The sequence below is a fragment of the Nesoenas mayeri genome (genome assembly GCF_963082525.1).
Source record: "Nesoenas mayeri genome assembly, chromosome: 1".
Lineage (NCBI taxonomy): Eukaryota > Metazoa > Chordata > Aves > Columbiformes > Columbidae > Nesoenas > Nesoenas mayeri.
The window spans coordinates 120,283,691-120,296,875 of NC_137541.1; the positions used below are offsets into that span (position 1 = coordinate 120,283,691).

Sequence of the window (13,185 nt, forward strand, 5' to 3'; positions counted from 1 at the left end):
TATTAACCATTTATTCTGAACTAATAAATCTCTTGCAGCTCTAGTCACAGGTCCTGCTGTGGATAACCTCACATTTCTGTCTGATAGGAGTTTTGCTGATTTTCTTGGGACTCAAAGCACATATTCTTGCTCTTGAAGAGTCCCAGCAAATTCATTGTCTATGAAGTTAAGGCTGTCATTTATGTCCATTATGTTGCTGAGATAGCATATGCCTCATTATGAAGGTTGTAATTTTATTTCATTACATGAGAAAAGAAATAAAAATAACTTAGAGCTTACACTGAGAGAACTGGTGTTAACTTTTCTCTGCTGCAGGAAGCCAGCCACACGTATAAAATGCAACAGATTAACAGAGAAATTTCCTGGAGAAGTCCATCCTAAACAAGTGTCATGTTTCTAATTTTCTTTGGGTTGATCGGATAATCAGTAGGTCTTTGAGACTGCACCTATGGGAGAGAAAAAAAGAAGTTACAGAACTAAAAGAAATCCTAGAAAAGCAGCACCACAAGGGTCCTCAGGAGGTCACCTGCCAACTCGTCACCCCAAAGCATCATACCAAAATGAAATCTATCATCAGCAACCCATTGAAAATCTAAATACAAAGGAAAATATAAACAGCAGAACAAACTAAAAGCATTACATGCAGCACACTTGAGGCAGTTCTGGGAACGCATTAGTTGGTCTTATGCTCTCTGAGAACTTCTTGTGAACTCTGAAGTCTGTATTCTTTTCAGTAAAATATGATGTTGGGCTTTCCCCCTCTGGGTCTCTTCAAGAAACTACCCATTAAGCTGTAATAAAAACTTAACATCTGATATTGCTTTCCTAATACATTACAAATTGCAACTATAAGTACAGGACCATTTTTTTTATCTGAAAGACTGCTCTCAACATCTCAGTGTTTATCCAAGGTAGGCTTTTTTTTAAAGTTCCCATGACTGGCATGATTGCACTTCCACCGACAGCAGTCTGTTTTCAAATCAGCCCCAGTGGGATCTGCGTAGGGCAAATGCTAAGCAGTTCTGAAAACCTTATCCTCATTTGAAATCAGTGTAATGGATTTCCAGTACTAATTGCTTATGCACTTTTACAAAATACCACTGCAGAGGAAACGACAAAGAAAAATTAATTCTCAAATGCATCCAAGAAACATATGCTGTGGGTATTTAAAGGTAGTAGTGAGACCTCAGATAGATAATTACAAAGTAGCTCTAAGGAATGAAAATTTCTTAAACCTGTATCTTCACATAGCTTCCTAAATGTAACACTACAGTTGAATAGTTTGCTGTGGCCAGACCCAGTGTTGGTTTTATCTTCCTCCAGGTAGATGGTATCTGCTGGCTACTGTTCATCACAACTTCCCCACTTGGTCTCAAGCACTTGGAAATCAATGGACATTTCACTGTTCTTCCCAGTAGAATTTTTTATCAACCCCAAACTCTTTCCCGACTATTGACCAATCTTTCTGTAGTTTGTTTCTGAAGCATTAATCATGTACAGTCTGTGTTGTCTTGGTATTCTTCAAGTATTAAACATCTTAAATAATGCATTTGGTACATATACATTATTGAATAAGTAACAGAGGAAAATGCTAGATAAAAAATGTGGACAACCTGTCTCTGGTGTTTAATGAGCCCCAGCACCTCAAGGAAAACCATGGGATAAATATAACTATCCTAAGAACATTTCATATGACAGCTGCCTTCTGCTTTAAACACAGCTCTCTCCTTCCCAGCCCCCACCCTGTTTTGTTGCTAGAACATACCGCTGTTTTCTAAATTTACCCTTCTTTACTGTTTATTTCTGCAAAGAAGAGAGGAGCTCTGGGAAGTAACAGGGTTGCCTGTTTCTGCTCAAGAGAGGTTTTCTGAGATCTCTCTGCTGCACTTAGTTTCTTGCAGTCCAGAAATGCTCCAAAGACCTGATGGGTGCTCAACAGAGACATCACTCACTCGTTTCCAGAGCACATCAGAAGTTTCCTATGGTCTGTGTTATCCTAGAGATTAATATATGATGAGATTTGCTCCATTTATGGCAGAACAGTTATTTCGCATTTCCTGATCCCTAAATTACAGGTCTGCTATGGCAGGCTTTCTCACTAGGGCAGAGGTTTTGAGAAGCCTTCTACTACTGCTCCCCCCACAAAAATAACAAATGTACAAGTAGAATTGAAAAACAGATCTGAAAAAAGCTGAAGGCAAGCATTACGTTCGTGGAAAGCATGTATTCCCAGATAATGTGGACTGTCCTTTGAATATAAAGCACGTCAAACTGGTCAGCATATTGAGTAACCAGAAAGTTTCAGAAGGAGTCCAAGGACACTTCACAGAATGCTGTCTCTGAAACTTTCTGAAAAAGGTAATTATTTTAATTCCATGCTTCGCAAAATACTGGGGTAGGAATATCTCTCAGATTTTTTTGCATGAAAATACTGTATTGCACCCAAATTTACTAAAGGAGAAAAGAAGCTAATCAGAAAGTTCATCAAGTAATATTTTCAAAAGAAACAGTGCTTATGGATACTAGTAGGCAATACTAGTGAAGATTTTTCTTTGTGTCTGATTTTGAATGGGAAGGAGTAAGAGGATTTGCACCAGTTGGATCTGGACTGCCCTATTCTTCCCTGACAGCACTGCAGAAAATGTAACCCAAGCAGGTCTCTTTTGTTTAAAAAATATTATCTGCATGAATGAACCATCCATTTCCTGCCCCATCATGCCATTTCTCCTCACCACCAAAGGAGGAACCGAGCAGCAAGTTTGCTCCTGGGATGGGGACTGTGTCCACGATGGCCAGATTCCCCTCTGCCTTGCTGCATCTTTCATAGCTATTTGCTTTAGAACAAATGCCCTGGGTTACTTATATTTTATTCTCACTGTGCTCTGATATCAATTAATGAATAACTGGTTGAATTTCAAGCAACTCATGCTGTGTACTGGCCCATATTCAGTGGAGCTTTCTCTAAAGTAGCACAGCCTCACTGAGGCTGAAGTTCACTGGATGTAACTTCACTGAAATGGAGGATCAGTGACCTAAAACTCATTTTCTGATGCTATAAGAGATCTCAGATACAAGACATTGCAAATACAACACACAGACGAGGAGGACTACCACAACCATTTCATATTTAAACCTGGATAAACTACAGCTGTTAGAGCCTTTGCTTGGTTTTGACTTCAAAGCTGTTTCTTCTTCAGATTAATTCAGTGCTCTACTAGTCCTGCCATCATAGTCTGAGAAAAAGTAGTTTCATTATTCGTTACATTCTATGTAATGAAAGGGAAAAAGATGGCTCTAGTGGCTTGCTGCACAGCCCAACATTACAGGAGAGACTTTCTAAGGTGGTCTCCTCTATCAATAAGGATATAATATTGTCAGCATTTCTTTTACACAGTTTTAGATCTCTGTACTGTCAGCTTGGCATCTAGTTAAACACGGATATTTGACAGTCACATGTTTCAAAGTCTGCCTGTTGACTTGATTTATCTGTCCTGGATGCCTTTTTATAGGGATTCCTGTAAAGGGACTACTACACTGGGAAAAGCTTTGCATAGTTTATTGGTTTGTCTGGGGAAACAGATGTCCAAATCTTGCCATCTCTTCCATCTCTTCTGCCAGACAAAAAGAGAGCTAGCAATACATGGATGAATCAGAAGGTAAAATGAGGGTGTGTATCAGCTGATTTCAGGGTTTAATCCTTCAGTGATGTTTTGAATATGGATCTTCAGTCAATGAAAGAAGGACTTCTGCTATTACAAGCATATTTTAGTCTTTTCTGCCACCTATACGACATCAGTGATATGAATGATGAACACACATCTGGCATTATGAAACAGGTTTCTGATCTTTAAACTTATCTGACAGATGGCAGCTCCTCAGACACTGATGCTGTGGAAATGTGTGATAAACTGAAGGTTTTGCCTACTATTAGCCAGGAAAAAAAAAAAAAAAATCCAACTCTAATTGCATTAGAACAAATTGCTGAGGTTAATGTGGTAGCAGTGCTTCCAAATGTATCTGCATGCATCAAAACTTTCATTTCTGGAACAGAAAATCAGAGAGACATAGCTTTCTGCTTCTGAAGGTTACTTTTCCCCCTGCCTTTAGTTTTTAATTCTCATTCTAAATTCACTTCATTTACAGGAAAACACCTGCCCAAAAGTTCTGGATACCCTAAAAATAGTTCAGATACACCATTGCTTCAAATAGCAAACTACAGTCAATACCCATAGTCAACTTTTCGTACACTCAGCACATTTCCCTGTCCATCAATAGACAGACAGTCTGGAAATTCCTTCTCGTTTCTTTATGGGTTAATCCCACTCACAAAACTCCTCCCCTTCTTCCAAAGACATCTTGAAAAACTACACTATAAACTGCACCTGTCTTTTCTATATCTGTATCATCAATATTTATTACTCTCTTGATCAAGATATGCCGACCAATGAATATCATAACATGACATACTCTACAGTACATTTCATCAGTAGGGGTAAAATTATTTGCTGTCATCCATTTATATTTCTATTTTATTGACCTTTTGATTCAATTTTGATAGCTCAATTTTTCTTTTCAAACAATCCTCAGAGTCAGAGCAGTTATATACAGTGCAATAAATGCAGGTACAATTCATCATTCATTTCCTTCCCAGTATAAAACCACAACCACAACTAAATAGTATTTCGAGTTTATAGAGTGTCATTTGGAGTAGTTAAGAAGAAAAATAGATCCTTCCCCATTAACGGAGCCATGACTCACTCTGGACTAGAAAGGAGACATGTGGCTGTGGTGGCAAGTGCGAGCCTCATGTGGCTGTGCTGAAATCAGCTGAATTACACCAGGGGTGAATCTGGCCCACGGTGAATGAGTATTTCCTCTTATGAAATGGTCTTCTGATTTGTCATGGAGACATTTATGGCATAGTAAATGGAATAATTCTGAAGCTTGTGTAGGTGACTGTCCATTTCTGCAAGATGCTGAGTCCTTAGAGCTCCTTTTGTACTAGAGGAACTTGAAAAAAATGTAGTTCCTTGGAGGTGGAACTGAAGACCTAGCAGAACTGGCCCCATGGCCCTTGTTCAGGTTAAACTGCCTACAGGACTGACCCAAAATCTGCTAGAGCCAAGGTAAGGGATCCTCCTCATTGCACTTGGGTTTTGGAAGGAGCTCTGCCCAAGGGTCAGAGCATGAGAAATGGCCCCTTGGATGGGACCTTGATCTCTAACACTCGTTTGGCCTGGAGCTCAGCCCTGGGAGTAGGAGCAAGGATCACTCTCCTCCCTTCGCTGACAGTAACAAAATATGCAATTAAACAGAAGCCTGTAACTCTACTCTCCATTTGACCTTTTCTTGGCTAATGTAATCAGAATGAAGACCTTTCAGCACCCCTGACTAATGCTCCTGGCCTCCTCTTCCAGTGGCTGGTAATTTTTTCCTCAGCTCAATAATTTAGTTCAATATTCATCATTTTTTAAATGCCTCACACACTTTTTTTTTCCCTCTTCTTCTTCACTGAGGTATTACTTTTCCCTAAGACTATTTGCCAGATCTCTTGTTCGTGTTGTGAATTGATCACTGTAATTTCTGGGGAACATTTATCTTCCATGAACATTTTGCATTAATTTCTGATTCAAAGAGCTCGAATGGCCAGTAGCTGACCTAAGCGATTTTTGGTTGTCACCTTTTTCAATGAGACCCAGCAGGTATTTCAGAATTTGTACCTGGTTAGCTCTGTGGGCAAGGACTTCTGAGTAAAGAAAACCTGTGATGCAAAGTCTCCCCTAATTTCTCAGATCATTTAAAATTGTAACTCTTTACATATGAAGAAGGAGGGAACAAATTTGAAGCTGATACCCTCAGAGACCCAGGAAGACTTCTTAGTGCCTCTGACCTGTGCTGAAATTTTCCATCCAGTTTTCTCCTGAGAGTGGGAGGAATGGTCTGTGTAACACATAAGATCATCTCTTTCCAGTCAAAATGCTAACTTGAAAAATCTTCATTCACTGCAATTGCCTTGCTTTGCATCTCATTCCCACATCCATGAACTTCTTTAAATTTCAAAACTCTCTGTTCAAACTTGGCCCATATAGACCTATTTTCTAGCCTTGTGCTGCGGTTAATCCTAATCCCCCAAGGTGACAAGGAAGCCAAACACAGAAATCTTAACATCTTTCACCTCGCGAAGGTGGAAAAGGCTTTAGGACTTCAATCTCTGTGACTCCACCAGTAGATGGTCTCTTTGTTCCCTCCCCACCCTGCTCCTGATGGAGGACTTTGGTTCTTCACTTCTTCCTCTTGACCTCCACAGAAGCACCGCAAGGACATTTGCTTGATTTTCTTGATTATTCAGGGAGAGAGAGCCAATTTGCTGCAGTCCACTCCTTTATGACCTCCTTCACTATGAAAAAATTCTCTGGATAACTTCTCTTCCTCCTGTTTTTTGTTTGGTTTTTGTTTGCATGTTGTTTGAGATTTAGGGGTGTTTTAAACCCTCTGTTTCTCCTTAAAAAGTCCAGAAGAATAGAGATGAAAAACTTTTGGAAATGTTTGGAGTACTCAGGCAAGGAAAGCCAACTGAGAAACACAACTTTCTGTCCTTAGAAAATGCAGTGGCAGGAAGGCAGGAGTTTTCTAAAGAAGTTTTTCTATTCAGCACTAATTAGCAAAAACTTAAGTGGCTTGACATCCGATTTCTCCTACTCGACAATAAATATAATGAATGGCCACCACAAGTTTTATTATGCAATATATTGGCAAAAGTGGTGATTGGACTTCATTAGAATGCATCGAGTAACACTGTCAGAAAACCTCTACTATGCAGTTAACAGAGAAGGTTATGAATGTAAAAGAAAAACACCTTTTTGTCTGGGAAATTTTTTACTATGTTGTGTGTAATGCCACAAATATAAATCACGGACTGAAAATCCACAATTTAAGGTAAACCTTCATCAACCTTTGTCAGCTCCTGCATATACATGGTGGGGATATCAATACATACTGAGAAGCCCTGTTCAAAATGAGAAATAGTTTGTCTTCACAAGCCATTTTTAGATTTCTAAAAATTCCTCCAATATATGGAAAATAGTTATAAATAATTTTCACCTCTAGATTATTTCTTGGTATTTTTCAAAAATGTGCATGCATTTACTGATGCTGCCAGAAGCCGCTTTAGCAGACTAATACCAAATATTGTCCAGGGACAACGGGTTTAACAGAAACAGTTCAACTTTATGCTGTGTGCCTCTGTGTGCAGGGGGCTTGCACTAGATGATCACAGAATCACAGAATCACAGAATGTTAGGAATTGGAAGGGACCTCGAAAGATCATCTAGTCCAATCCCCCTGCTGGAGCAGGAACACTTAGATAAGGTTACACAGGAAGGCATCCAGGCAGATCATGAATGCCTCCAGAACAGGAGACTCCACAACCTCCCTGGGCAGCCTGTTCCAGTGTTCTGGCACCCTCACTGAGAAGAAGTTTCTTCTCAAATTTAAGTGGAAATTTTTGTGTTCCAGTTTGCACCCATTACGCCTTGTCCTATCCTTTGTTGTCACTGAGAAGAGCCTGGCTCCATCCTCTTGACACTCACCCTTTATATATCTGTAAACATTAATGAGGTGACCCCTCAGTCTCCTCTTCTCCAAGCTAAAGAGACCCAGCTCCCTCAGCTTTTCCTCATAAGGGAGATGCTCCACTCCCTCAATCACCTTTGTTGCCCTACACTGGACTCTCTCCAGCAGTTCCCTGTCCTTCTTGAACTGAGGAGTTCTGAGGAGATCTTTGAAGATCCCTTCCAACCCAAACTATTCTATGATTCTATAAACACTATTGTTCTCACTGTGGAGCTCTCTGAGAACACCCAAAGTGGATCCCTGTCAGACGACACCAAACAGCTGGATGCACCCTCAGTGCACAATCAGTGCACATCAACCATCCATGAGCACCCAGTCAGTAGGAAACAGCTACAGCTACCTAAAGTTATTGCTTTCTCCTAAGATGTCTACAGGGTGGATAGAGGGTCCTCAGCACAAGCTCTTTTGCTCCTCAGAGAAGACTGTGATGTGCCACATGTCTTGTGCATGTAAACATAGCTAATGCCTGATAATGCTGTACATAAGTGTATTGAACGCTGTCTGAAACTGTTGCTCAGGGTTATAGATCCCCACTGAGCCCTCAGCTGTTTTGCACATGGTTTTCAGCTTTGCTTTAATAGTATTTTGTTTGATGAGTAATCAATGTCAAATATATTAACTGGCAGACACAAATAGATCAGTATGATTCCTATTATTTTTACTGTTATTATTTTGATCGTTATTTTAATCATTGATTGAGTACTTCCTAAATTTCATTGTGTGCCAAAAGAACTAGACGCACTCTGCTATGATTTATATGCAATGTCATCCCAAGACAGATTTCTGCACTGTACATGTTGAAACAGCTCTTCAAAAATAAATGAGTTATCACTGTGTTGGAGTGAACTTGGTATCACATCACTGCCACTTTCTCAAGAGAATATTGGCAAAAAACATCATGAAGGTGCTAAATGTATTTTACAAATATATGGCATAAATTAGGATCCACATTGCTGTTGTGCTGGAAACTCAGGAAGCTCTACACCACTCTTCAGAAGAGACAAGTAGAGGAATAAGCACTGAGCTCTGCTTCTTTGCTTGGTTGCCGTGTGGAAAGGGGTCAAAGATCAAGGGTGGATGAAGTGTTAGCTCCATGCTTTCCCTTCCATCATTTACTGCTGGGATACCAAAGATCTCTAAGATCAGTGTAAAGTACCTGACTGAAGCAAATTCTGCAATGTGGAAGTGTAATTGGAAAATACAACTCAGAAATGATCCAGACAAAGTGCACATATATTACTACATCTACATCGGATTTTGATTGTTAAAGGAACTTCAAACCCTGTCTTCAGCAGTGCCTCTATGTTCCATCCACATCTCCTCCAGTCTGGCAACTGGGGAGAACAACAAAAATATTGCAGACTTCCAATTTGGCAAACGTACCTTTATAATAGAATTATTACATGTCCAGAACAAAACAAACCTCTACATTCTAAAGGTATAATCTATAATAAATGCAGAGGTGAGTTCTCAAAAGCCAAGCCAGAGTTACTCTGACTGGCTTAATTAATGGTAATAAGTGGGTTTGTGGATAGAGAGGAGGAGACTTTTTAATCCAAGGAATGATGAAAAGACAACTGGCTTTACCTTTGGGAAGTCTATCCTAGCCAGTGCTACCTAGCATGCTGGTCAGCAGAATTTGGAGAAGGAAAGATATGAAAAGCAATGAAAAGGAAAGAGCAGACACTGACTGAAAACCTGTCAGAGTTCAACAAGCATTTGGACGATGCTCTTAGTCATATGGTTTGGTTTTATGGGAGTCCTGTGGGGAACAGGTGGTGGGACTCAATGATGGGTCCATTCCAACTTGCGATATTCTATGATTCTATGCAGGGAAGTCTGTGACTTTGTAACTTTAGCCTCGCAGGTGGAGTGGAAGATACACCAGGGTTCTGAGGGCAACAGATGTGCAACAAAAGCTTTGTTAGATATTTCTTCTAAATATCAGGGGTGGTTGTTTCTCCCTCACCTCCCATCCCCCTAAAAAAATCCATCTGAATCCAAGGCTAACATCTAGGGCACCTATCCTTATAAATCAAACATTCAGGAATGCTGAAGGGTTCATTCCACTTACTCAATTACATCTGTAATTGACCTACAAATATCTACCTCCACCAAAAGTCTGTGTTTGGATATAGTACAATCTATGTCATGTGAAAATAAACAAATAAACAAACAAACAAATAAATAAATAAATGTCAAGATATCAGCATTACTGTTACCTTTGATGCAGAACTGGTATGTAAATCTTCAGCACGGACAGTAAACTTTGGATACCTTGGGAGAAGAGAGTAAATTCCTGTAACAAGAATAGACAAGATTACTTTTATTTGGTGTCCACTATGGCATGAACCACAAGCCATTCGATAATACAGCTAAATATGATTTAATATTGTCAGCCAAACTCTAGCTAACTCATTTGGTAACACTAGGTTTTTGTAGTGGGGGGAGGAGCTTACAGGGCTGACTTCTGTCAGAAGACACCAGGAGCTGCCCCCATGTCAGACAGACCCTGTCTGCTAACCAAAGTTGAGTCCAACAGTGATGCTGGCGGAACCTCTGTGATAACATGTTTAAGAAAGGGTAAAAAATCCTATGCAACAGGAGCTGGGAAAGAAGAGTGAGAAAATGTGAGTGAAACAACCTTGCAGACACCAAGGTCAGTGAAAATGAGGGGGACAAAGTGCTCCAGGTGCTGGAGCAGAGATTTCCCTGCAGCCTGTGGTGCAGACCATGGTGAGGCAGGTTGTCCACCTGCAGCCCATGGAAGCCCACAATGGAGCAGGGATCCATCTGCAGCCTGGGGAGGACCCCTGGCTGGAGCAGATGGATGTGCCCTGAAGGAAACTACAACCTGTAGAGAGCCCACACTGGAGCAGGCTCCTGGCAGGACCTGTAGCCCTGTGGAGAGGAGCTCGTGCAGGAGCAAGTTTTCTTGCAGGGCTTATGATCCCGTAGGGGACCCACACTGGAGCAGTCTGTTCCTGAAAGACTGCACCATGGAAAGGACCCACACTGGAGCAGTTTGGAAGAACTGCAGCCCATGGGAAGGACTCACATTGAAGAAGTTTGTGAAGGACTGCATCCCATGGGAAGGACCCACACTGGAGCAAGGGAAGTATGTGAGAAGGAACAAGTGGCAGAGACAATTTGTTATGGGCTGACCACAGCCCCCATTCCCTGTCCCCCTGTGCTGCTTGTGGGGAGGAGATAGACCAGTTAGAAGTGAAGTTTAGCCTTGGAAGAAGGGGATATATTTAGTCCTGTTTTTATTTTTCATCATCCTGCTCTGCAATTAATTAAAAATAAATTAAATTAACCTTCCCCAATTGAAGCCTGTTTTGCCTGTGACAGTAACTAGTGAGTGATATCTCTCTCCTTATTTTGACTCACAAGCTTCTCCATCTTATTTTCTCCCCCTATCCTGTTGAGAAAGGAGTGATAGAATGACTTGGTGAGCACTTTGTGGCCAAAACAATACCACATGCTCTTGATATCTTCCCACTGCACTTATTTCTTCAGAATTTATTTGTTAGAGAGAAGAGGATGTATGCCTGGATTATAGACTCTGAAGAATAATTTCATGTCACTAAGTGTTTGATTAAATGTTTTGATAATAACATGGTGACAAATGCATGTGGTGGGTAAAATTATGGTGGAGATTTATATTTTCTTTTGAAGGCTCTTTGTGCTTAAGGACTAGAATTTATAATGCCATAGTCATTTTTCAGTAAAATTATTGTTCACTAACTGTTTTTTCTTCCTTCCTTCCTTCCTTGTTTCCTTCCTTCCTTCCTTCCTTCCTTCCTTCCTTCCTTCCTTCCTCCCTCCCTCCCTCCCTCCCTCCCTTCCTCCCTTCCTCCCTTCCTCCCTTTTCCTTTCTCTTGTTTTTCATTCTGTTGATGGTAGTGGATTTCTTTTGTTTTTACAGAGCGACTGCAAAATATTGCCTAAATTAGCTATTGTATAGGAATCTGGTACTCCCATCTCTAGACCTAGACGTATTGAAGAACAAAGGCATTAAAAAAAAAAAAAAAAAAAAAAAAAAAAAAAAGGAAGAAAAAAAAAAAAGAGAGAGAGGAAAAAAGAGAGAGAGACTAAAATTAAATTCAACTGCAAAGAACTATTACATTTTCTCAATACCTTTAAAGGACCATACTCTAGAAATCCCAGAATATTCTTAAGAGGTTCAGGTCAGACACAAGTCCTTCACATAGCATTGTGAAATCTTGTAATTCAGCAGCTTGACATGTTATCCAAAATGCCTACGTTGAAAAGCAGTTTGACAATATATGATTCAAGAGCCTAGACTCACTTGGGTCTTCTTCTGTGTTCCACAGTTCCTCTGGAATGTATCCTTGATTTTCGCTACCATGCCTTTGCCTGTTTCCCAAATTTCCATCTTTTTTCTTCTCAGCTGAAACTTTTCTAGAAACAAAAATGGCAGTCATTAGAACATTATGATATGAGAACTCTTGTGTGTAGGCTACAGAGAAAAAACTATATGATTTACTTCTGAAAAAATATGCACAAAAGATATCTGAGCCTTCAAAGGAATTATCTAGTGCAATTCTTGTCCCATATAAGTATTACATGTGAAATTCAGCTAAGAAAGTTTCCATCTGCTGCATTATCAGAAAGCAGACAAATAAATTATCAGTCTTTGAAAAGCAAAGATTCTGTTCCAGGCCATACGTTTTGTAGGAAATTAATTTTCATCTCTAGTTCTGAATTACAGAATATCTTGTGGCCCAATATGGGAACACCAGCTAGGTCAATTAGCTCATCATTTTTGTGATTTGAGCCCACACAATTGCAAAAGCAAAGCATGTTAGCTCACATCACCACAGATAGCTCCCAAGTGATTCATCTGTACATTTCAAAGTTAATCTTTCACTTTGAAATTTACTTTAAAAGTGAGTGTAGCCACAGTGAAGTTGACAGAACTTCCTTGGTTAAAGTTAACACACCTCTGAAATTGCAGAACAGTGACCTGTAGAGCTGAACACTGAGAAAAGTGACATTTTACTCAAAACTCTTATGCTACAAGAGATGCTACTATTCATCTGTTCCTACAATGGACTCTTCTCCAGGATAGTCCCAGGTCTACCTTTGCCTAGGTTTCACGTGTGGCAAGCATGAATTGGCAGGATTATGACAAGCCAGGAATTTGTAAGGGAAGGGGGAAACATTTTTGGTGTGCAATATTTGTGGAAACTGCTGCATTTACATTTTATGTTTAGTAGCAATTACTTTGCAGGTCCATAGAGCTTCAGCTGAGCATTACTGATGCACACATAAATCTGACAAGCCAGCTATGAGTATGTGGCTTTTTTTAGGAGATAATAAAGTTAGACACCACTAAGAAACCTGTCATGTTGCTAGAAGACAAAAGCAATTGTTTAGGAATACCACCTTCACGTTACATGATGCTGTGCTGTCTATTTTATCTGATCCTTGGATCTCAGCAAACTCGATGTAGTAGCCAAATTGAAAACAGCTACAAAAAAGTGTGGGAGGTACAGAAAGATAGCCAGCAAAGTTAAAAATAAA

General features: G+C 40.0%; 1 protein-coding gene across 1 annotated transcript in view; it reads right to left on the reverse strand.

Annotated features, from left to right (window-relative positions):
* Positions 1-377: 377 nt before the first annotated feature.
* Positions 378-13,185, reverse strand: part of IGSF5 (immunoglobulin superfamily member 5) — a gene marked incomplete at both ends in the record, with an annotated part of 30,230 nt that continues 17,422 nt past the window's right edge. Inside the window, 3 exons of the mRNA XM_080363288.1 lie at positions 378-446; positions 9,855-9,931; positions 11,948-12,060. Of these exons, the coding sequence (XP_080219414.1) occupies positions 378-446; positions 9,855-9,931; positions 11,948-12,060 (259 nt within the window). The remainder of the gene's footprint in view (positions 447-9,854; positions 9,932-11,947; positions 12,061-13,185) is intronic.